This window comes from Mytilus galloprovincialis, chromosome 11 (assembly GCF_965363235.1).
Source record: "Mytilus galloprovincialis chromosome 11, xbMytGall1.hap1.1, whole genome shotgun sequence".
Taxonomy (NCBI): Eukaryota; Metazoa; Mollusca; class Bivalvia; order Mytilida; family Mytilidae; genus Mytilus; species Mytilus galloprovincialis.
This window is the reverse complement of record NC_134848.1, coordinates 64,016,106-64,042,951: the sequence shown is the minus strand read 5'-3', so window position 1 is coordinate 64,042,951 and position 26,846 is coordinate 64,016,106. Positions and strand designations below refer to the sequence as shown.

Sequence of the window (26,846 nt, the reverse complement as noted above, 5' to 3'; positions counted from 1 at the left end):
TGAAACTTAATACACATGTTCCCTATGATATGATCTTTCTAATTTTAATGCCTTTTATGCTTATTACCACAAATCAAAACCAAGTTTGAATTTTTATGGTGTCACTTTTGCTGTTCTAGAGTTATGCCCTGTACAAATGGAAAAAAATACTGATTTTTTTTCACTTCATTTCTCTTTCTTTAGTTTCCTTCAATTAAATATGTTATAAAAGTTTTACATGATACTTATGACCACAAAACTCAAATCAAGTACAAATTTGGTTAGTGTCACTTTTTCTGTTCTTCAGTTATGTCCGTTTATAACTTTAAATGATATGCAATTGAGAGCATCAACTCTGTCCCATGGACACATTCCTCAATTATTTAAAATCAAATATTTCAAAAAGGAGCTCCATAACCTATCAATATCTTTAGCTTATTTTGCTCATTAACATATATATGCTCTTTCAACAAAAAGTATCAATTTTAAATTGTAGATTTTTTAAATTTCTTACATCCTTTTTAAACTGAAACAGATTGATAGAAAATAATCCAAACTATTGATTTCTCTCAAGTATTAATGTTGTATTATTCAAGGGAAAAGAATTTGCACTTTTATAACGATATTTTACAATAATCTTAAAACATTGGAATGCATGATGACCAAGATTGTATATTATGATTTTTCTAGGTATACGCCTTAAATTCACTTTTTTCAAAATATAAACAATTTGTCATACAGGTATTGTAGCCTAGCCCTGTCTACTTTACCTAACTGCTATTTAGTTAGCAACATTTCTTTTATTATTGACATTTGGTTGACAGCCAAGCTAGGATCATTAAAGAAAAAAATTCAGTGATTAGCGTAAAATAAATAACATCTTACAGAAGTCATCGGAATACCTGAGAATTAATTTGCAAGCTGGTATCGAATCCATATAGACATAAAAATACATTTGTATTGTGTCATTCCTACGAATGTTATTGTTTTTCACAGTTTACGTATAAAATATAAATGAATCAGAAATGACTGGATAGAAATTAAAAAACACATGGCACATTGTGGAATTCAATATATAGGAATTAAATGTGCTATGAGGTAGTTAAAAGTTTGGTCTGTGAATTGGAAAATTATGTAATTCTACGAATTTTGTTCGATGAAATATTTCCTTATGTGAAGGTAAATTAAACAATAAGTTTGATATTTTTAAGCATTAAAAGGGTATTAATTACTGTTGATTCATTTATTTTCGTGGGTACCAATTTTCGTGGATTATGAAAAGCTTGTCATGTTCGTGGATATTTAATTTTGTGGTTTTGCCAAAGTCTGCATACAAGCCTATAGGAAATTTGTCATTCGTTGAACATTTAATTTTGTGGTTCACCTGTACCTATGAAAGCAACGAAAATTGGTATCCAACGAATAATAATGAGTCTACAGTAGTACATATGCACTTGATTTATATTTGTGCTGGCTTAATTAAGAATGGGATTTACTTATAAGATCATAGGAAAATATTAGTTAACACTAAGTCACAAACATAGAAACAATTATTTTCAGGGCCTTTTATAGCTTGTGGTATGGGGTTTGCTCAATGTTAAAGTTTGTATAGATGACTTTCTAATTCGTTCACTTTCCTGTATATTGTGGTGTCACAATGCATTTGCTATAATGTCCCAGTGAGAACTGATTGTTAAATGACATGGTTTATGCCAATTGACACTAAGGTTTGTTCTTCTATGTTTTTTGTTTGCATAGGCGGATTCAGCCCCCCCCCCCCCCCACTTTTGTGTGAAAAATTTGGTTGATTATATAGGGAATCACTGAAGCATGACTGGAGCGGCCCCCTCTTAGGTCAGTCAGCTGACCCCCCTTATGAAAAGTTCTGGATCCGCCACTGGTTTGTCTCAAGTTGAAAGTTGTGTCTTTGGCTATCATACCATGTCTTATTATTTTTATACATACTGTAATTGATACGCCTATATTTATTTACCCCCTGATTTTAAAAATCACTAAGAATAATAAACATTTTAAATCTACAAAATAACATCCTTCTTATGTTCATATGAAATAAGTTTATCAGATATCAGTATTTATATTTTGAACTTTATCTTACATATTTGCATTATAATAAGGGCTTTAAACTTCCTGCATATAATGCAAAATTTAAGAAAAATCATTCCCAAAAAAAGGCCTTACCATAAAAAGAGATTGCAGGTCACAAAATGTCTTATAAAAGGATGTGAATGTTTGTATAATATATTTCATATATAATGAGTAAGGACTGATGACATCATAGTGACATTGACAAGTGACTTTGCTACACATCATTAGGTTTCAGATCATTTAAAAAATTAATAACATTCTGGTGAAAGGCTTAAGTTGCTTTTAACTAAATTTTCAATTACCATGCAGGGCTAAACCATGGCTCTTTCAAATCTCCTTGAAAGTTAACATAATAAGACATATGTTGGCTTTCAAAATCATTTCTGACAAAATTGTCATTTAAATATTATCCATCATGGATTTCATATTTTAAATGAATTAAGTATCTGAGGTTAATAAATCCAATTAAAACCTAAAGGGAGATAACTCAGCTAATTGGAAAAACATCATACAATAATCAGCTGTTAAGAATCTTCATCATCTATAATCAGAGGCGGATTTAGAGGAGGGCACAGGGGGCCCGGGCCCCTCCCTTTTGAGAAAAAAATTTGGTTGCTTGAATATAGGGAATCACTGAAGTGTGACGAGATCTGGCCCCCTCTTAGGCAGCCAGTGGGCCCCCACTGATAGTATATCTTGATCATCAATATTTCATTAACCTTTTCTTTAGATGTAATCTGTTTGTCCATAGGCAGAGAAAAATAGATGTTATGAAATATTAACCTGGGGAAATACATATGTATAACAAGGATTTTATAACATTTTAATATTATGGCTTTTTAAACTATATATGTAACAAAAGTATGAAAATAAAAGTAAGGGTTAATTAAAGTGGTCAAAATTTTGATATGGATCCCGGATAAAACATGAGGATTCAGAAAATTAAAAAAAATTCCATTACAAGAGGAGCAAACATCCTTAAGTGGAGGTAAATAAATCAAATTAAAACCTAAGGGGAGATAACTGGGTTAATTAGAAAATCATCATGCAATAATCATTTGTACTTAAGAATCTTCATCATCTATAATATAACTTGAGATCATCATCAATATTTCACTAATCTTTTCTTAAGATTTAATCTTAATGTCCAAAGGTAGAGAAAAATATATGTTAATAAATCAAATTAAATTGTAAGGGGAGATAACTCGGCTAATTAGAAAATCATCATGCAATAATCAGCTGTTCTTAAGAATATTCAGACCTATCATAGCTTGGGGTATTGGGTTTGTTAAATGTTGATGGTTGTACAGGTGACTTTGGAATTTAAATGAATAAAGTGGAAGTTAATTTATTTTTAAGGGGAGATAACTCAGCTAATTGGAAAATCATCATGCCATAATCAGCTGTTCTTATGAATCTTCATCATCTATAATATATCTTGATATCATCATCAATATTCCAGTAACCTTTTCTCAAGATTTAATCTGTGTGTCCAAAGGTAGAGAAAAGTAGATGTTACGAAAGATTAAACAGGAAAATACATAATAATGGTATATATACAATGCATATATGATTCAGATGTTACAAGCTCAATGGAAACTTGTTGTTTATTTATGAAACAGATTAATCATCAGGAAACTAAAGAATCAATTGACACATACCACTTAATGTATAGTTTTTGTATACTCACATATATATTATTAAAACATGTGGCTGAGGTAGAAATACATGGAGTACTACTGAATTGAATAGGTAAGGTTTATATTTTAATATTTGTCACATTAAACTATAGTTTTTGGTATTCAGTGTTTAATCCATGAGTTTATATAAGAAGGGGCCCACAGTCTGCATAAGACTCCTTGGGGCGTCCCTCCAATCATGCTTAATTGGTTCCCTAAATAATCATTTGAATATTTTCACATAAAAGGGGACAAGGTCCCCCTGTCCCCCAAAATCCGCCTCTAAAACTTGCCTTAAAGGTCACGTTATGTCAAGTGAAAATCTGTTTTGTCATGTCATGTAAATAAAAGATGAAGTAATGTCTATCAGTTGAAATCAATTTTAAATCTCAATAAGGTCATCTCTCTTATAAGTTAAGATTCCTCTGGCCTTGAGATTGACCTTTATAAACAGACTTATCATCATGACAATTTGAATTGGATTTTTTGCGAGCATAATATGCTGAATTTTAGGCTGTAGGGGTGATTTGGGATAATCATAGAGTTATGTTATACATGTATAGAAATCTTTGTAATAAACTGAGGCACTGCAAAATATATTTCTCAAACTAGTCAAAAACAATTATTTTAGATGTAACAAATTATGGAATACCATCACATCAGATGGTAAAAGTTGTTTTTTTTATGCAATTTGTATTCACTTTTTGATTCAAGGGTTTTCTTACTTGGAGCCCAGATTTTTCACGGTGTTTCCTGTAAATTGATCTTTTAAATGTCATCAGTAGAGTTACAAAGAGATTTTAATTTTTTCCCTAATGAAGCTGTGAATGAGCATATATATAATGGCTTGAGGGGACACTAACGTAATTAGTAAATCCAGCAAAAAATTAGCAGCAATTTCAATCATTTTGTATGTTCTATTGTTGTATCTTTATCTTTAGGGTTTATAAACGGAATTGATTTTCCCTCAATTGTCGTTAGATATAAGTGCATCTAAATTTCATGCCATTTTTTGCCTCTATAATTAGAGCTTTGGATGGTTGTATGTTGTGTTCTAAAATTGTATTTAAATAGAAATCGACTTTCAGTTTTTATAATTTTATAATATTATTAGATGCATTTTAACAAATAATTATTATATCAAGAGATATCTAGCAACCTTGTAGTTTTTAACGTCACACAGTTGTCAACTAAATGAGCAGTCTTTATGATTTCTGTTCATCATTTTGTCCATTATTCATGCATCTGGTAACAATGCTTTGTAACATGTGCTTTTCAGTCAGTCAGACTTCTTGTTATCTAATTAATTGCTTTGAATTTCAGGGCCTTTTTGGCCTACCATGTAGTATGGGCTTTGCACATTAATGAAAACCATATGATGACCTATATTTGTTAACTTCTTCATAATGTGGTAGTCTTCAGAGTTGTCTCAGAAGAAGTTATATCACATCTTCTTTTTTTATATTTGACACACCATCATATTGGTTCTTGTTAGTGTTTTGTGGGGTTGTCTCATTTCCTTGTATTTATAAAAAAAATTATCTGACCACAAAACTTTATAAAAACTCATGAGATTTTCATGGGAAATGAATTTGTGTGGGTGACTGCCCTTGAACTCTTTGACCTCTATTGATATTTAATCAAATCTTGTTAATTCACCAGTGACATTATTTAGAAGTGATTAAATGACACAACAGTACTTGAGATTTTCACAGCCAATTTTTTTCGTCAATTTCGTCAAGAAATGATATATTAATTTCCTGTTATAAATGAAGATGACAAATTATTCAAATCTGTCCCATCATGCATCATCATCTCTTATTCAATATCTGTCCCATCATGCATCATCATCTCTTATTCATTATAGTACAATATTACTTTGTTTTACATCCTATAATGTGTGTGTGGTTATTTATGGTGATTTGAATATAATATTTTGATGAAGAGGTATTGTATTCCTTTTACTGCTTGATATCAAATATGGAAGATGTTAACAATAGATTGATGAATTATTAGTATTATAAGGCCACATTTAAAAGAATGTCTGTTTCCCCTCCCCCGGGTCTACCCTTTGTAAACAGACCAGGAAGGCAGGTTCTTTTTTTTTTTTTTTTTTTTTTTTTTTTAACTGGATGTGATTGTCATATATAGCATGGTCACATGAATGGTTTGACTTGTCCAGTCCAGGCCATTTATCAGTTGTTTGTGCTCAATTTGAGTGTATTTATTTAGATTATCAATCCTTCTGCTTTCCAGCACTTTCCAAAAATGGAAACAAATTATTTTCAGAAAAAAAATAATTTCGATTTTTTTGTGGAAAATAATTTTTTGACCCGGGGGCTTATTTTTGAACCGGGTCAGGGGGGAGGGGAAACAAACATATTTTTAAGTTTGGCCTAAGGTTAAAAATTGTATGGATTCTCTTATTTAGAGACAAATTGCAATTGCTCTGTCTGTTGTTTACATTTATAGTAAGAATTCAGCTATAATTCTAAGGAAATTTCATCCCTATGTACACAGATAATAATGAAAGCAGTCTGCCATGTGTATGAGTGTGAAGACGATAACCAAAATTGTATAAAACTTAAGCTGAACAGTCTAATGTGCCATTCTCAATTTTTTTCGGTCAGAAATCTATTCAAAATTGGATGCCTGAGAGGCAAATTTACTATCTTTAGCTAATTTTAAGTTAGCTTTTTAAGATTTAAAGACAACATGATTTGATATTCAGCATTAAAAGGAATACAATAGCTCTTCATAAAAATATTATATTCAAATTACCATGTTATTGATGCTAAAAACTTAACTGAAGGATGGTAATTTGAAGATGTTTTTGATATCATTATAGAAATCCACCAGATAATGGTAATGGGTATTTCACTGTTATGCTAGCTTGATGAAAGCTATTTTATGACACTCTTCAGATCTCATTTTCTCTCCTAAATAGGTTCCTTTATATGAAACTAACACTTCATGAATTTTGTGTGTTTGAAGTTGATTTTTCTTCATAGAACATTCAAATCTTTTATAGTGTTACTAAAAAGAAAGGTTACAAAATGAATTGTCACAAGGCAAAAGTTATACTGAATGTGAGAAACTTTTCCCAAAGTAGTCAAATTAAGCACATTGTACCATAAGTTCTTTCTTTCTGGCAAATATTGTTGCTATCTACAAGCTTAGTTTACACATGGATTATTATCATATGTTTTAGAAAAGGGGCGAAAGATACCAAAAGATTATTCAAACTCATAAATTGACAAACACAACATAGAAATCTATTATAGACTTAGCAACACGAAACCCCACCAAATATTGAGATTGATCTCAAGTGCTCTGGGAGGGTAAGAACTTTCTGCTCCACATGTTGCACCCGTAGTGTTGCTCATGTTAGTACATACCCTGTAAGAAGTCTAATTTAGTAGATCACAATCTTAAAATGGTAGGGATTGTAATTACGACATAAGGAACACTCACTGTATCCGCTATCATCTGTGATACGGATATTCCATAACAGACAAAGTGGTACTGAAATAAGGATTTTTAACTGGATTTTTCTGACAAAAATGTCGGTTATTGATTTTGGGATGTTGGGCGGGCGGCAACCAAATGTTGTCCGTGCATTAACTTCTGAACCATTCAACCAAAGCTTTTAAAATTTTGATATGTTGTTACTGAAAACAAAATGGAGGTCAAGTTCAATAATGACCATTTTGACTTTTACGGTTCTGGAGATGGTTCTTGAAAGATTGAAAAATGACATTTCCAGTCCCGTTCGTGCATTAACTCATGAACTATTCAACCAAAGCTTTTAAAATTTTAATATGATGTTACAAACAACAAAAGGGAGGTAAATGGTTCTTGAAAGATGGAAAAAGTGTGTTACAAGTCATGTTGTTGCATTTACTCATAAACCGTTCAACCAAAGCTTTTCAAATTTTAATATGTTGTTACTGATGACAAAATGGAGGTCAATTTTGATATTGATGATTTTCACTTTAATTAGGTCTTTCCACTTTTCTGTGGAAAGAACTATTGTTTTTCTTCTGATTATTTTTTTTTTTTTCTTCCGCCAAATTTTGTTCTTGCGATAAACATTTGTTTCGCAATATGTCGCTTAGATATTTGGTATATGATATCGAACAGTTTATGCGCTTTTGAAATTTACCCTGCGTAACCGAATACTTTTCTTTGTAGGAGTTATCTCCCCAAACACTGTTTTCCTTGTGATCACAACTCCTTCGCAACCGTAAAAGATTACGACAAATTTATTTTATAAAATTGCTCGTTATATCCTTCGCATGATTTATCCAATTTCAACCGAAGCAATATGAACGCTCCATATGAGAGTTATTTCCCTTTTTGTATTTGAAATTTTGAAATGTATTTTAAACTGGAACACCATAAGTGATAGAGACCTAGGATCTTTTGATATGAGGTCCTTGGTCCAAAAAAATGAAATTAAGTCAAGGTCAAAGGTCAAGGTCGTATTTTAGATTTTTATTTGTTTTTGATTTCCCTATAACTTTGAAATGGTTATAGATACAGAAAATTTAAGTAGTGAAAAATGCTTGGTACTTCAAGGGGCAACTTTGTTACGTTATGACTGTATTGGTTTTACCATTATGTAAGGGACATAACCCCCATTTATGGTTTATAAAAAGCCATTATTAGGCAAAACTCTTAAACAAAAGGTCCTTGACCCATAGGGTCTTTTGCAATGACATTGTGGAGCAATGACCTTGACGGAGGTCGAAAGGTCAAAGGTCAAGGTCATGTACTAAGAGGCAAATTATGTGATTTTGGCACTATTTAAAGAGTTTTATGTGTGTTTGAATTCCAACCAACCAACCAACCAACCAACCAATTAATCAATCAATCAATCAGTGCATGCATGTTTCCGTCTCATGTGTTTAATATGGGGTCCAAGATCTCATTTCTTTTCCGCTTGTTTCAAGAAACACTATTCAACCAACCAACCAACCAACCAACCAATCAATCAATCAATCAATCAATCAATCAGTGCATGTTTCCGTCTCATGTGTTTAATATGGAGTCCAAGATCTCATTTGTTTCTTTTTCGCTTGTTTTAGGAAACCTATCCAACATGTTTAACCAATCAACCAACGTGTTTGATCAACCAATCAACGTGTTTAACCAACCAACCAATCAATCAATCAATCAATCAATCAATCAGTGCATGTTTCCGTCTCATGTGTTTAATATGGGGTTCAGGATCTCATTTGTTTCTTTCTCGCTTGTTTTAGGAAACCTATCCAACGTGTTTAACCAACCAACCAACCAACCAACCAACCAACCAACCAACCAACCAATCAATCAATCAATCAATCAATCAATCAATATGTATGACAGTTTATTTATTACAGTATATATATATTTAAAACAATATGGAAAGAAAAAACTCTCAATTATTCAAGATTTTGAATTTTAATATTTTTCTTACATCTCTTCTGAAAAAAAAATCCACATGTACTCTGAAACTACAAGTCCAATCGACCCCAAAATTTGCAGTCAGCAGGGCATACATGTACTAAAGGTTCATAAAACAACGTGGTGCAGATATCTCTCAAGACTTTTCCTAGAGAAAAAAAATGGCAATGCCGTAAAAATCGCTTGCTAGGTCCGTAAATCTCAGTGACATCCTACAATAAAATGTCCGCTCCTAGATTGAAATACTAATCTGTGTTACAAACAGGTGCTGAAAAATGTACATTATCAGAAAATAATCCTTAAATGTGTATTAAAGTTACACCGGATCAATTAAATCCAAAACATGCACTGCTGGTGAACTGTGATCAAAATGTCAATTTCCTACAATGACAAAAGAAATTACATTGTGTACATTCTGTCTCAATACATGTTGTCTGTTCAACGTCCCCACCTAAAGAGAAATAAAAAGACTAAGTTTTCGTTATTATAAACCCGCGTCACGTGATGTCTCCTCAATCTGGCCCGCACGCTGTACTTAAAATAAAATAAAAACTTTCCAAACTAAACATGAAACTTCTCCGGTAACAATGATATAGACCCCATACAGAAACAAACAAACAAACACCCCACCCCCCACCCATTCACTCAATTTCAAAGGGGAAAAGACCGCCTCCAATTGCTTTTTAAAAGCAATTGATTTATATTTGTGCATCAGTTATGGTTCTTGTAATATTGAAAAATGGCAGGACATGGATAAATATTAACAAATTCGGTTTGCTGTTGCTCTGACAGCCTCTTTTTTTTGTTAATTCTATGAAATTGCATTTTCGTAACAATAAAATCTCAGAATTTACATCTAAGAAAACCACGTCAAGTCTACAGGAGTCACTATTAATTACTTCAACATTATAAAGAAAGAATGATAAAACAGTTTATTGTCAGGATACTGAGATATTTATAGACAAATCAGGAAGGATTATCCAATGCATCCTTTACCAAAAGGTTTTAGCTTTAATGGTATTACCACTGAATCTTTTTATGTGGCTTGTGAAAAAAGGCTCATTATTGACAATATGGGTATGGATAAATTATAGATTCCATACTATAGAAGTCTAGCTGTCCTGGGATTGTATCATATTTCATTTGTACAGAAGATTAGTGAGTTATTTAGACAACATAACCATTATCTAAATGGATTTTATGGTATTAACTAAAAACAGTTAGATGTCTGATATTGAATATAAGAAAACCATTAGATAATGTATATTCAGAAGTTATTGAAAGGTTTTTATTATTGTCTTAATTGACAATATTGTGGCTGGAAAGGTTTTGTAATGTTAAAAACTAGCTTTTCAAATTTTGACAGCATTTCCTGCCATACTAAATTAATCTCTCATTTGTGGCAGTTGATCAACAATCAAAATAATAAAATCATGCAAAACTTTCTGAATTTGCCAAAATCATGAAAATAAGTTTTATCAGACCCAATAATATTGAGGATCAGAAGGACAATTTTTGCCAATGAGACAGCTATCCCTCATTAGTCACAGTACTTTTGACAATGAGCAAAACCTTGATAGTAAAGTTAGCATAATGAAGAATAAGACTAAAACAAAATGTGAACCTTTAAACAAGAAAATCAGAAGTCTAATTGATTTTAAAATAATTAATTACATGGATTTCACCAAATTTTGTTTTAAATTTTTTTCAAGTACTATAGTAATTAAATCACCCAATGAAATTTCAGTCTTCAAATTTTTGAAGGTGTGCATTTATCAGATAAAACTACTAAGTAACTAGAGTATCCCAAAAGGTCTTTAAAACAGAAAGTAGGACAGACAGTTCTATAATTAAATCAGATTGTAACCTTTTCAAAATACAGACATGATGCAATCAATGTTAATAATGTAATTTGATATTTGGAGTGGTTTTGTCAGTACATTATTGCTTAAATTAAGAAAAGTAAAATTCTCAAAGTGTTTGATAATACTTGTTGAATTGTTTTATTACCAAGGTCTTCTGGCTATTTTTCCTTGTGAATTGTTAAACAAATATTTCACTTGAGTTTTCCTTCAACAGTAATGAGAAAGAGAAATCAGGCCTTGGGTCATAAAAGTAACGACTACGATTATAGTCCTCAGACTCAGAATTCAACCAATCAAAATAATGGAATTGCTGTTTGGAGCACAAATTCTGTACTCTCAGTGTACTGAGAAAGTTTTATGACCGAGAGCCCTGGTTTCTTCTGCAATTTACATCTATGATTATTATGGATCATACTCTTTTCTACTTTGTATAATTTCAGTAAATTACTTTAGCGGAAGATTGCAAACTAATTATTTTTAGATTATAACAAAATATGATCTAGATAAAAATGATTATATTTGTATGAAACTATTTGTCCGCAAGGAATGAAAGGACATTAGTTGGTCTACATTACGTGATACAATATTTTCTGGTCGACATTACATGATATTATATCTTGCTGTCTGGTTCATCCTGAGGAGAGATTGTCAAAGTTATCAATTCAATGTTCAGCTGATTGTAGTTATTAATTGGAAATTATATCTCATGTAGTCCTGAAAAAGTGGGGACAGTAGTATTTCTTTTAAAAAAGAATTACATTGTGCTATATAACATACTTTTTAGGATTAATAGTTACCAGCAACTCAAAATTGTAACCACTTAATTTCAAGGAAGTTATGGCCCTTTGAAATGTAAAAAAATTGGAAATTGCAGCTGAGTTCCTTTTAGATGTAAAAACAGCTGAAGAAAACAATAATGCATTTAACATTGATATTCATCAAGTTATGTAAGGCGTTACGACAACAGTGTGGGTCCCAAATAAGCCTTGACCTTTTATTATTCAAAACCCATGAGGCATTAACCAAATCAGACATGGATTGTAATGTCCTTCCTTTCCTGTGCACACTTTGATTTGAAAATATAGCTTAAATTGATTCAATGATATATTATAAAATGTGTAGTTCAAGTTAGTTCTATAAATAGCACTTTTCTAGGTCATATCCTTTCTGTGTCAAAAAGTGTGTTTTTTAGAAGTGCCTCTTTACATCTAAGCATGTTGTTTTCCCCTTCATCATCATTGTCATAACTAAACTTGATACATGTGTGTGTTACTTGAAGGACAGTAGACTTTTCTTTGTGTACTACATGTGTATACTGGAAACATTATAATATTGTGTGTATAATTTTACTCAGTATTAAAAAGGGTAAGAATGTTAACTTTAAAATGTATGCAGATTCAGTTAAAAAAGGATCTTCTGGGTGATGAGTTAAATCACACTTGTATGTGGAATGAATCACTCTTATGTTTCTCCCTTTTGTGGAAAATATTTGGTTGATTATTAGGAGAATCACTGAAACTTGACTGGAGTTGGCCCCCTCTTACTCTTAGGCAGTCAGTATGCTACCTTCCCCTTTTGACTGGAGTTGGCGCCTTTCTTACTCTTAGGCAGTCAGTATGCCACCTACCCCTTTTGAAAATTTCTTGATCTGCCACTGCATCTTGTTGATGTGAATAACACTACTTTGAAATTGAGTAAATAATCTTGTTGATGTTGATGAGATCACTTGTAGGTTTTAAGTAAAATACTCTTGATTCTGTTGTGTTATCTTGCTGATGTTGAGTATACCCTTCTAGTTGGTTTTGAGTATAACCCTTCTAGTTGGTGTTGAGTATATACCCTTCTAGTTGGTGTTGAGTATAACCCCTCTAGTTGGTGTTGAGTATACCCTTCTAGTTGGTGTTGAGTATACCCCTTCTAGTTGGTGTTGAGTATAACCCTTCTATTTGGTGTTGAGTATACCTGTCTAGTTGGTGTTGAGTATATACCCTTCTAGTTGGTGTTGAGTATAACCCCTCTAGTTGGTGTTGAGTATACTTTTCTAGTTGGTGTTGAGTAAACCCTTCTAGTTGGTGTTGAGTATATACCCTTCTAGTTGGTGTTGAGTATAACCCTTCTAGTTGGTGTTGAGTTAATTTAACTCATGTTGTGGTTAAGTATATCACTTTTGTTTGTATTGATTAATTGATTGTTACTTAATATCTTTGTTGGTATTAAGTAAATAATATAAAAAAGAAGATGTGGTATGATTGCCAATGAGACAACTGTCCATAAGAGACCAAAATGACATTAACAACTATAGGTCACAGTATGGCCTTCAACAATGAGCAAATCCCATACCTCATAGTATATAAAAGGCCCCGATAAGACAATGTAAAACAATTCAAACACGAAAACTAACAGCCTTATTTATATAAAAAAATGAACAAAAAACAAATATGTAACACATAAACAAACGACAACCACTGAATTACAGACTCCTGACTTGGGACAGGCACATACATAAATAATGTAGCGGGGTTAAACATGTTAGCAGGATTCCAACCCTCTTCCTAACCTAGGACAGTGGTATTAATTTTGCTAATTGTTTCTCAAAAAAAAATTATAATCAGTTGCAGCCAGATCCGTGGGGGGGGGGGGGGGGGGTTTAGTCCCCTAAATGAGGCAACTGCTTGCATTTAAAGTAGGACAGGTGAAAAGTTAGAATTTACCTTAAATGTAGCTCATTAATGGGGACCAGGCACCATGCCCCATTCCTCTCTAAATCTGTCTCTGCTAAAAGTTCTCCCCCCTTTTCACCTTTCCCTAATTTAAAAAAAAAAGGATGAGAATCTTTTTATAATGGCTACTGCACTGACTTGATAAGTATCTCTACTAAATTCAATATGTTTATGCATTGAATGATTAAAAGGATAACTCGATCATGTATCAAACATTTGCTATCAGATAAAAAATTAAATTACTACTGAAGCTTTATACTTGGTGTTAAGCTGATAAGCACCAATTGTTTCTCCAATACGAGAAGGTGGTATTATCCAATTATATCTCAATTACAAAAGATTTCTTCAGCCTTGGAAAAAACAAAAAATAATGGGGGAAAAACAACCCACAATGACATTGAGAATAAACATCCCTTAGATATTTTTCATGTTTACATCTAGATCTTCCCCCTTTTTTCTGTTTATCTCATATTACTTTGTTTTGTTAAGATTCAAGGACACCAAGCACTTGTCATTCAGCAGGGAACCATATATTATTGGAACCATATAATTGTATATCAATTGTTATTAGAGGAATTATTGGTTATCAAACCGTCAATACAAAAGTGATTGGTTCGTCAGCTCTGTGTATCTCATAATTCTTTATTAATTCAATGACACTGATCAATATTTGATTGATTTCTGGGATAAAGTGTTGATGCCAATAAACAAGATTTTAGTTCTGAGTTATGTTCTGTCTGGCTGTGAGCACCGTTTAACTTCTCTGCCTTTTGTTGTGTTGATGTAAATTTGTGGAAATTTAACATCATTTTTATAGAAAATGCATTTTCTTATGATGGATTCCTCAGAAAATTCCAAGCGAAGACATTCAGATTTTGATGTTAACAAATATAAAAAGATTTTGAAGACAAAAATAGTTTGAAGCTTTCATTTTGCTTGAGTACACTCAAAAGCACTTTATTTGAAAATATTAAAATAAATTTCAAAAACATTTGATTGCATTAAGCAAGGTGACAATAAATATTGAAATGGCATATTCTTGCAATGTGAGCAACAAAGGAGCCATTATTTCATCTCTCTATTGTATTCAGTGATTAAATCCATAACATCTTTTGACACTGACTTTCACGCTTTTGTCATATACACAATATAATCATTTAATGATATTACATTTATATTCCTTTAGACATTTCCAGGATAAAAAAATTTGAATTTCTTTTATGTATGTTTGGGTTTTGAATGGTACCAACAAAAAGGCTTTAATACATCTGTTGTTTTAAATGTCATGGACATTTTGAAGGCTCAAAATGATATATAATTAGACTTTTTATCGATATTTATACATAAACAACTCTATCAGATTTCTTAACCTTTAAATATTGCTTACCTAGTTTGTTCATTTAGTCAAGTAGAGACTAAAATATGTTTAAATTGAAGTCAATCTTCTAAAACTTCATTTTACTTTAGGGAACCCAGCCTGTCATTCCCCATGTAGGTATACAGATATCAGTATAGTTCAAGGAGGGTCAAGGTGATAAAAGATTTCTAATTTGACCTATTTTTTCATTACAGAGTAAAGATCAACATAGCCAAAGTTGGATCATGTGCTACATTAGTTGCTGAAGAAGTTTTTAAAAGAACAGATTTGACCTTTGACCTGACAGCTCTTACCTTCCTGTATGGTAAGTTATGGTGAAAACAAGTGAAAACATAGTGAAAACAAGTGAAAACAAGTGAAAACATAGTGAAAACAAGTGAAAACAAGTGAAAAATGTATATTAAAAATAAGTCGGAGTGATTCCAAGGGAGAGAGATGTACCTAGCTATAGGTTTGGAACCCCTCCTCTTTTTTTGACGATCAATTGATGCATTTGAAAGGGGACATATTCGTTGAAATCGTTTCTTTTAATGATCTGACCCTGAATGTAATACTAGAATACCTAACTAACAAAGGTAAATTCAAAAGGAAAAGTTCATAAAACTTGTCAAAACCAAAGGCTCCCTTATATCAACCAACTAAACAACTGGAAAATAACTGACAAGGTGTTTACCAAAAAGAAATGTTGGTAAATGCAGGTCTGGTTATGAAGCACGCTAAGTCTCTAACTTGTAATTGTGTATTAGTTCATAGTTCACAAAATCTGTACATGACTATGACAAAACTAAGCAAAGGAATATAATTATTTTAGCTGTTTTTTAAGGAGTCAAAAGATTTCAATACATATTGAAAGCAAAAGTTCCAGATTCACTGCAAGTTATAGACAGCCTTTTTACTAGTTTGAATATAGTTCCTTTGCTTAAAGTCAATAATGCAATTAAATTCTTTAAATTGTAGTTAGGCCAAATAAAAAAGTATGTGTGGTTCCAGTTACATTTAAAAAAAGTTAGGGTAGGTAGGTAGGGATTTTTTTTCTTCTATTTTATGTTTTTTTTTTACATTGAGTCTATGGGAGCAACATTCTGACTTTAACAGTGCTTAATGAAAAATGACAATAAAATCTTTAGGGTAGGCTATTTTTAAGACAAAAAAGTAGGGAAGGTAGGATAACTGGAACCACACATATATTTTTATTTGGCCTTAGCTGTACATTATAGGTTATTCTTATTGTTTAGGCCTGTACTCTGTCATACTATATTTCCTTTAACTTTATCATTTAAACTTTGGTAGTTGGCAATAGTACAACATCTTGTTTTTATAGTCTTATTGTATGGGTTTTGTTCATTGTTGAGGAATTTACGCTCAAGTTTTTATTAAATTTGAATGGGTTTGAATTGATTTAAAATTTAAATTCTTCAAACATTCAGCATTCCTTTTTCATTACATCAGGGTTATAAATTCATACAATGTACACTTTTAAATAGCCGTAACATTGAATGCTTTCTATCTTTATTTCAATACAAAACACATGTCACCTTTGAATAGATCTCACATAAGGGTTTCTAAATGTGTCCGATGACCCTGCCAACCAACCGACATGACCGACATGGCTCAAAATAAAACATAAGGGTAACATTCAGTATATGATTAATATCTCTGAAACTAAAGCAAAAGTATAACGATTGCATTATGTCATGCATGAATTGTAAATAAAAATATCAGGTCATGAAGCGACACCGGCTCAAGGAGTCTCTAGTTTTAATATTCATATTATATCTACTTTACTTTAGTTCATTGTTGATGAAATTACACTTAAGTTTTTATAAAATTTAAATATATTTGAACTGATTTTAAATTGAAATTTTTCAAACATTCAGCATTCCTTTTTCGTTTCATCAGTGGTATAAGTTAATGCAATTATTTTTAAATAGCCGTAACATCAGTGGTATGATTTAATACAATACTTTTGAATAACCGTAACATTGAGTACTATCTATCTTCACATTTCAATACAAAACAGATGACACCTGAATCGATCTTACAATTATATATAGGTCATTTATTTTATTTCCAAATATTAGATTTAAAATGTTTAAGATGACAAGATAAATCTGATTGAAAATAATATTCATATATTGCTGTAAATTGAACATGGAGTTGTTAACAGGGAAACATATGTAACACATGTGCTCTATTAAAAGTTCAATGATTGGAAAATTTACTTTGTAAGTACAGTGAATGTATATTTTATTGATTGTTTTTTTTTGTTGTTATTTGGAGAATGGCATTTTTAGGTCGATCAATGAATGTTAGTTTATTCATAACTATTCTAGACTCAGTATGGTATAGAGCTTTTTTCTTGTTAACAGTACATGAGTATTGTATTAATGCTGAATAAAATATGTTACCTTTACATTAAATTCTTGTTGTTTCAGTTGTTAAGTTTCTGTTTAATTTATTCAGAACAGTTTTTAGACTCAGTGTGATTTAGAGATTTTCATATTGTTTACAGTGTATTGTATGAAAACAGTATCTTGTCTTCAAGATGTCTTCTGGTTAATTTAGTCATTTAAGGTTTCTGTTTTAATTATTTTCATGACTGTTTTGACTATGAGCAAGTTACAGCTTAATATACTGTGGATTCATTTATTTTCAGGGATACCAATTTTTCGCGGTTTGAGGAAAACTTGCATATTCGCTGATATTTAATTTCGTGATTTTGGCAAAGTCTGCATACATTCCTTTAGAAAATTTGTAATTCGTTGAACATTTAAATTCGTGGTTCCCCTTTACCCGTGATATCCACGAAAATTGGTATCCAACAAATATTAATGATTCCACAGTAATGTTTACAATAGAGGGTTTGATTTAGACATTATGTTGCCATCTAGATATCTCTAGATATAAGGTCACCGTACTGCCTTCAACAGTGAGTACAGCCTATACCGCATAGTCAGTTATAAAAGGCCCGTAATCAGCAGCAGATGCAATGTGCCAAGGTCTTTTTATGTTTCACTCCTCCCATCCCTTCAATTTTTTGGCATATAAGTAAAATATGTCTTAAGATATTAACTTCAAAATCGTTGTTTCATAACTTGTTTTTTTATGCAGTTACTTCACAGTATTGTTATACAAAGTGCAGCTGGATATATTTGTATTCTATCCATCCCTTTCTAATAAACAATAACAATAGATTTTTGGAATTTTTTATATTTACAAATATCCTGACAGCATGGTTTTACGAAAAAAATAAAAACTGCAAGCGTTTCATGTTTTGATAGAATTATTTGTAAGTGCATGTTCCTAAATGTAAATAACAAATCTCATATTTCTGTCCATTGTTCTTATAGACAATTGAAATAATAATTGAAATGAAAAATTCTAAATGTATGGTACAGTGAAACCTGGCTAAACCGAATCCTGCATAAACCGAAAACCTGCATAAACCAAACATGTTCTTAAAAGCACTGTCATATCAATTTGTATGTGTTGTGAACCTGATAAAACCGAAAATTGGCCCAAACCGAACACAATCTTAAGTCCTGAAGAGGTTCAGTTTAAACAGGTTTCACTGTAGTATTTAAAATGAAACATCTGCTTTCAGGTGCTATCCTTATTGATACAGTGAACCTAAGTCCTGCTGCTCACAAGATGACTGACCAAGACGTAGCCATGGCTGACAAGCTGAAGGAGATGTTACCTGAAGTTAATGGTGACGTTCTCTACAATACAATACAGAAAGCTAAAACAGATATTAGTGGTAATATATAAGTACTTGATTCAAAAAAATAGAAAAGAAAGATCTGAGTAGATATAAGAAGATGTGGATGAGGCCACACTTAAAAACATTTTGGTTTTCCCAAACCCTACTCAAACATTGAGGCAGTGGGTAGGTAGGTAGGCATTTTCTTTTTTTTTTGGTAAAGAGAAATTTAATCATCAGATGTTTATAAGTCTTCATGACTATCTGAATAATGAAAAAAAAAATCACATCAGGACAATAAAAGATTTTGAGTAGGCAGCTATTTTCTTAGTAGGGAGGGTTAGGGCAAACCAACCTATTCTTTTTCATGGCATGAGTGCCTATGAGACAACTCTCTATCAAAGTCACAATTTGTAAAAGTAAACCATTTTAGGTCAAAGTACAGTCTTCCACACAGAGCCTTGGCTCACACCTTAGAGCAAGCTTAACAAAGAGCCCCCAAAATCCATTCTTGATACAAAATCCTTTTATGCAATTCCATTAACACAAAGACCAAAAGAACGGTGCTATCATTGCTGTCAACAAAGTCAAAGAAAATTGGTATCCATGTGAATAATAATGCATCCACAATAACCTGTCATGTAATGAATCTGTAGTCCTGTGTCCTGCTTTTCAATCTTTTGACAAAAGCTATTGAAGCGTCGAACATTTTGATATCTTAATGACAGAAACAAATTGTTCACCATTGAACACATTTCAAGTCCTATATTTGGCATTGATTAGCATTGGGTATGACAGACATTAAAGAGATATTTATACAGACAACGCTCCTTAACAATTTATATATATCCAAGGTATTGTTCAAGGTATACTGATAATTATAGTGAGGCTGTTCTTGTCAGATAATTGACTTGAGATGAAGACAATGGCCGATTTTCTAGAAGCTCACTACTATACAGCTGATTATCCTCAAAAGAGAAAACGTTTACATTCTCTTCAGACGTATCAACTTCCTTAAGGGCAAATTTAGAAATTTAATAAACAGAAAAACTATTTAACATTTCAATAAGTGCATGTTTACTTTGGAAGATATTTAACGAAAAAATAAAATTATATTTTGGTGAAGTATGAGTTATGGTCCTTGATAGGTTGGAAAATACACACTAAATGTGGCAGGTCAAACAAGCCTAAAAGCGCTGACAAAATACATAAAAACTGGTTTGCTGTAAATTTGACATCTAATTTCTTGTCTCCTGTCTTCTTTAGTGTTTGTTATTTAAAGTAATGAAATTGAGGATGGAAATGGGTAATGTGTCAAAGAGACAGCAACCCGGCCAAAGAGCTGAAAAACAGACGAAGGCCACCAATAGGTCTTCAACACAGAGAAATAATCCCACACCCAGAGATTGGCTTCAGCTGGCACCAAAATAAAATTAATTAATCTATATTTGTATTATATGCACAATTTTTTGCATGAAATGGTTGTAAAATGTTTATCCATCAATTAATCATAAGTAATATTCTCCTTAAACATTATTTTATTTGAACATTATATTCTTTTCAGAGTTGACAACCTTAGAATTATTAGAGAAAGATTTAAAGATTGTCTCAGGGAATAGTATTAAAGTAGCTATGTCATCTGTCAGTATAAGTCTACAGGTGAATATATATTTTGGTTCATTTTAGAACAATCTTACAATCTACATGCAAAATGTGACAATTTCTTAAAGTTTTTAGTCATTGAATAATGTTGAAAAAAACTCATTTCCATGAATTTTTGCAAAAGATGGACCATACTACAAATAAAGTAATCAACTAATTAAACTTCAATGAAAAAGCAAATCAGTTACACAAAGACTTCAACAATAAATGCTTATCAGACTTTTGCATTGTTAGTAAAAAAGCACCCCACTTAATACTTTTAGTATCTGTGTGTCAGGAAATTCACCTTTGTTTTTTTTTTTAACAATGGATGTTTAAACTATCTTTATACAATTACATTGTTATTATAAACTATTAAAACAAGATATCTGACCAGATAAAAAATACAACTCTTGCCATAAGACAACATTAATCTTAATCATACATGAAATGTAAAACCTTTATGTTTATAAGTAATACTTGTATTGATTGATACAGGTAAATACTGGATTATCTCCCATGTTTTGGTCAGAAACAAATATTCTTTTATATTCAAATGTTAACAAAGATAATTTTAAAATAAATATACAAATTGTATTTTGAATATATTTTATTTATATCTTGCAATAATTTAAGTATTATGGAATAATAAATAAAGAATATTTGCACTAGTTTTGAAGAGTATATACCCCATAAGCAAATCTTCACCTGAAACAGTGACTATATAAACCAATGAACACAGAGGTATTGTGAGGTCTGCTGCCATTGGATATTGAACTTAAAGTACTGAATTAATGGATTAAACATGAATGTTACCTACTCTCCAATGGTGACCTTTGACCTCTTTTGTTACTTTTTATAATAAGATTAAAGTTTAAAAATACAAATAAACAAAGTCCTCTCCAAAATGTACTTTAAAATAATTGTCATTGAAGTTGACAGCTATACCCATATTTTTTTAACATTTTTACCTACAACAACTGTTTGCTTTCTTCACACTTTTTCTGTTAATATAATGGAATTTTACTCGGAATCTGGTATTTTTGTTCATATTATTGCCACATATACTACTCTCATCTTACAACATTTACATATTTGTGTATACAGTAGAACCTATTGAATATCTTGTTGATGAATGTAATGTATCTCCTTTCATTCAGGCTATGTTTTTTTTAACATTTGCAGGATTTTTTATCAAGAGAGAACCTGATAGAAGATTTGTCCAGCTTTCTCCAGTCCCGGTCAGTGCTAGCAGTCATTGTTATGATGATTCATCAAGTCACAGAAGGAGAACCAGTCAGAGATATAGCTGTATATTCTACAGAAATGGCTTTACAGCAAAAGGTGAGAGAGATATAAAGCTATGGCTATGGTTTTGAAAATAGGGTTGGGGGATAGCACTTTGAGAATATGCAGCTGAGAAACTTTATCTAGAAGAGTGACCATAGACTATCTGTTTATCACTATTATCCAAGGCATCTTCAATAATGTTGGCTTATGTTCTTTCTCTATTTGACTGAGAATAACCATTTATTACTTTAGTCACTTGAGTGTATGTCAGACTTCAATATCATATCTTGTCCTGAAGATGCATGACTGGAAGTTAACCAACCAACAATCAATCAATCCATATCATAATTTACATAACAGTTGGGTGTAACAAATTGTTTAAGGTAATACACAATTAGAAGACTAATTTCTTGGACATAAATATCATAAAAATGCTCAGATAAAATGTAAATAACATTGACCAGAAAGTTGTTAACTACATTTAATAAACTCATTATTGTTATGAAATACACACATAAAAAGGACTTCTCATATTATCGTGTTTGGAACTCACTGGATTCAGTTACAGTAAAGTTTACAGGAACTGATTTCTAGATTGTAGAAGAAAAAACACAACGGACAACATCCCACACTGTCTGCCGAAATGAAAGATTATGTGATTTGAAATGATCATCTCAACAGCTGTGCTTGAAAAAAAAAAAAATTTTAAAGAATTTCTTACATTTAAAACCTACAAATTTTCATTTAGCTAGTTATTTAAGTTTACTCTTTTTTCATGACCCATCTGTAGCAGATGGGGCTTTAAGATTTACCCTAGTCCGTCTTTACTCTGTACATAAGTCACAAAACTGGTTTCCGTTCTCTAACTTCAGTTTGTCTCAACCAAATGTTATGAAATTTATACACAATGTTTATTTTATCAACCACTACTTTCTTTATTCAAAATTCATTATTCTTCACTTTTAAATTTTCTTGAATTTCATTATATTCTCTATAAATATTTCAGATATGTGACCAGTTATCATCTAACAGAGATCCAGTCTTAGAACTTACTGTAGTTACAACAGATAAACAAAATCTGACCTGTTATAAACAAGGATGTGTGAGAGCCTCACGGAAAGTTGTTCTACCAATAATTCAAACTATTGTCAATGAATATGAAAATGTGATTAGTCATTGTGATGAACAATCAAATAATGCTGAAAAACCATTGGATAGTATTGACCTTTTTAACCTCTCAGATGATCAAACTAGTCAAAACCAGTTTGCAGCTTCAGTGCCATTGAACAATTTTGACCTGTTGAATTTTGCTGGTCAACAGTCTAGTCAAAGCCAGTCAGAAACTGGTACTAACCAGAATTTAGTGGATGAATTTGATATTTTCACGGGAACAGATACTACTAATAATTCTCAAATTAACAACACAGATGTGTTCAATGAGTCGCCATTAGAGTCCCAGAATCAGTTAGATTTGAACTTTGACCTAGTAGGGACCTCAGAACAAACCAGTCAATTTGATTTATCTTCAAATGTTGATTTACTTGGAGGATTCGACCCTTTTAGTTCATCTGCAAATAACACTCCCATAATTGTCAATAACTTGCCCAGTAATATCCCTGAAATCAATATTGATAATGAGCAAGCAACAGATGAGTTTAATGAGGCGGATATCATGTTTGGTTCACAAACACTTGAAACCCCACACTCTGGGATGAATAGTGTTTCTCAGGGCTCGTCAGCACATAATTCTGAACCAGGCTCAGCTTTTGCCAGCTATCCAATAACACCACCAAATAGTTTTATAGATTCTACAGGCCATGCTCATGTTAAGGAATTTGTATTACCAAGTTTGAATAGTGCAGAAATGCTAGAGAAAATACGAGAGAAAAAAGGCAGGTTACGATCAACGGAAAGTACTAGTGCAGATGGTACGGAAAATGATCCAAATAGTGTACCCTACACACCATCAAACAGTTACATGGATGGAGATTTTGACCAGTATGCTAAGGATCACCAGCTACCAAGCTTCAACAGCATGGAAATGGTGCAGCGGATAAAACAGAAACGATCATCGATGGAAATGTCAAGGTTAGACGAAGAAGATGACATAGTAAGATTACGTTCAGAAAGCGGTGAAGTGACCCCATATACTCCTCATAATAGCTATAGAGACTTATCATTGCTGGAAAAAAATTCCAGAACATTTTTAGACACAAATAAATTACATCAGACTTTGAGAAATATTGAAGATGATGCTTCTGAAGCTCAACAGGAAGCTGATGAAGATAGTCTTGCAGTGAAGGAAATAACTGATTCTGGTTTGTTGATGTTTGACACATCAGATATGTTAAATCCTACAAATATAGACAATAATGTTGTAGCTGTAGGCATTGCTCAGGAAATGGTAAAAAAGGAGACAACTTCAGACGATCTTTTGGTGTCTTTTTTCGATGCACCTTCTGATGGAGGCAGTAGATTAACTGATTCTAGTTCATCAAGTTTTGATGGCAAACCATCACAAGACAGTGCAAAAGGTTCAAACAATGACAATAATTTTCAGAATTTTGAATCAAAGGGAGGTAATGTGGATCATTTGCAAACTGAGGATCTTGTTTTAAATCAGAGTATAAATGAATTTGCTCAAAATCTTACTGAAAATTTGATAGAGAATGCTATAAATAGTTTTCCAGTGAATGAAATACCTAATGAAACTGAAAAGGAGGAATTGTCAGCCACATCACCTGTCAGTACTGAAGAATTTTATTTCAAAGAGAATAAAAATTTGGAAATACTGGAATCCCCATCTTCTACAGGTAAATTGTTTCTAAGTTGTTTCTTTAGAGGACTACATAAAAATGTCTTTATCAATTTTCACATTATATATGTATCAATTAAATATGCTGCACTGATTAATAATTCTAAACTAAAGACCTCCTTAAGGGGGCTCGCGGGTCTAAATCAAATTTTTTATTTAATATAGGATTTCGCTATATTTTTCTATAAATGAACTTTATCTTATACTTAATAGAATAATTAAATAAAAAAATGGGGTCACCGTTCATTTACGTTGACAATCTGCCTTCAAAAGAAGCATACATTTTTGTTTATGTCCTTTTTTTCTGTTGAACTTAAATAGGAGAAATAGTGGTAATATCGAAATAAAAAAAGAACTAAATTACAGAAATTGCTTAAATTTTACAATTATTTAGTTTATGTACAGCTCATTCAAAAACAACAATAAAAAATATAGGTCGACGATGAGTTAAAAAAGATATTTCAATTTTAATGCCAAAAAATTGCATTTTTGCACCAAAGGGAGATAATTTGGAGCTTTTTCAATGGTATCTTCATTTTAAAATTCACTACACGAATTGATTTTTTGGAATGATTTTTGTACCATATGATAAAGTAACAACTACTTAAGGTAATAAATAAAATTTGTACTGAAAAATAAATGTTTAATTTTTTTCTGAAAATCTTATACCTGCGAGCCTCCTTAAGCACAAAAATTATGAAGTATAATGAAAAATATAAAAAAACCACAGATGTTTACTGCACATGCATGAAATCTCTTAGATATGTGGAAGTAATTAATATATAGCTTAAATATTTCATTATAGGCCTTCAAACTTATTGAATTTAGTTGGCTTTTACACTGTGTCTTACTAACTGATGTGCATAGATTATACAGAAGGACAAATAATTATAAATAATTTTGTCAGGTTGATCAGTGAATGATCCAAATTTCCTTTACTTATAACAAAAGAAGATGTGTAATGATTGCCAATGACACAACTCTTCACAAGAGACCAAATGACACAGAAATAAACAAATATAGGTCACCTTAAGGCCCTGTACTATGAGCAAAGCCGCTACAGCATAGTCAGCTATTAACAGCCCTGAAATGAGAAATGTAAAACAAGTTAAATGGGAAAACCAACAGACTATTTTATGTTAAAATAAATGTACAAAAAAACGAATGTGTTACACAGCAACAAACAACAACCACTGAATTACAGGATCCTGACTTTGGACAGACACATTAATACAGAATGTGGCAGGGTTAAACACTTACAGTTTGACTGTAAGTCTTATCATCAAATTGTTTTTTGGTCCAGCTACTTTAGAGACTGTTGGACTGAGTCTCTGACACACCATCTTGGCATTTCAATAGTTCACTTTACTTAGGTTTTACTGTTTAGTCTCTGACACACCATCTTGGCATTTCAATAGTTCACTTTACTAAGATTTTACTGTATCTTGTTTAAATAGTAATAGTGTAACCAAGGAGGTTATATTAGAAGGAGAGTGAACACTCTGCTTGATACAAAATTAGCATCCCCAGGATAGCAGTTCGATCAGAGAAAAATGATAAAATTATAAAGAAACCGACATGTTTATCACCCACTTGACATGGCCCTCTGATGTACCGGGCTGTTACAGCTAGTACGGGCTATTAGATAAATCGTATATGTCACATGATTGTTATCAGTGACTGGGTCATTAAAGTTCAGGTGTATTTTTAGTTACGGTGCAGTGCATAGGTGTTTATGATTTAGAAAAGATTTGACGCTCAATTTCAAAATCAACCGTCTGTCTACGGTGAAAAAAGATTAAGAAATGACAAAGTTATGAGGGTTTAAAGGAAAGTTAGTGAGCGATTTTTATTCAACACTACATTGCTTTAAACAAAGATTTTCGCTTCACCTGTCAAATTCTGCTTATGAGAATTGGCAGGTAATAATCATAGAAAATATACGAATATGCAAAGTACTTTAGTTATGGTGACCGGTAACGACCGGAAGGAATATTTGCAATTGAAACATAGAGAAATTTATCGGAAACAACGTAAAAGTGACTTTCTGTTATGACTGTTGATATTAACATTGACGGCAATGAGACGGATATTCGTTTTATTTCTATTGGTAATAAGTTTACTTTTAACATAAAATTTCAATTTTTAATTACTTAATAAAAGATATCACAAAAAATCTGATTAACATTTCAATAATTGTATATCCGGTCAGTTTATGATAC

At 31.8% G+C, this 26,846-nt stretch overlaps 1 protein-coding gene across 4 annotated transcripts in view; it reads left to right on the top strand.

Moving 5' to 3' along the window:
- The window catches only part of LOC143052602 (uncharacterized), a 97,305-nt gene that overhangs the window by 30,791 nt on the left and 39,668 nt on the right, over window positions 1–26,846 (top strand). For all 4 annotated transcript variants that reach the window (XM_076225670.1, XM_076225672.1, XM_076225669.1 and 1 more), the window contains exons 4-8: window positions 15,370–15,479; window positions 18,780–18,935; window positions 20,443–20,537; window positions 21,705–21,863; window positions 22,816–24,622. In XM_076225670.1, coding sequence (XP_076081785.1) covers window positions 15,370–15,479; window positions 18,780–18,935; window positions 20,443–20,537; window positions 21,705–21,863; window positions 22,816–24,622 — 2,327 coding nt within the window. The remainder of the gene's footprint in view (window positions 1–15,369; window positions 15,480–18,779; window positions 18,936–20,442; window positions 20,538–21,704; window positions 21,864–22,815; window positions 24,623–26,846) is intronic.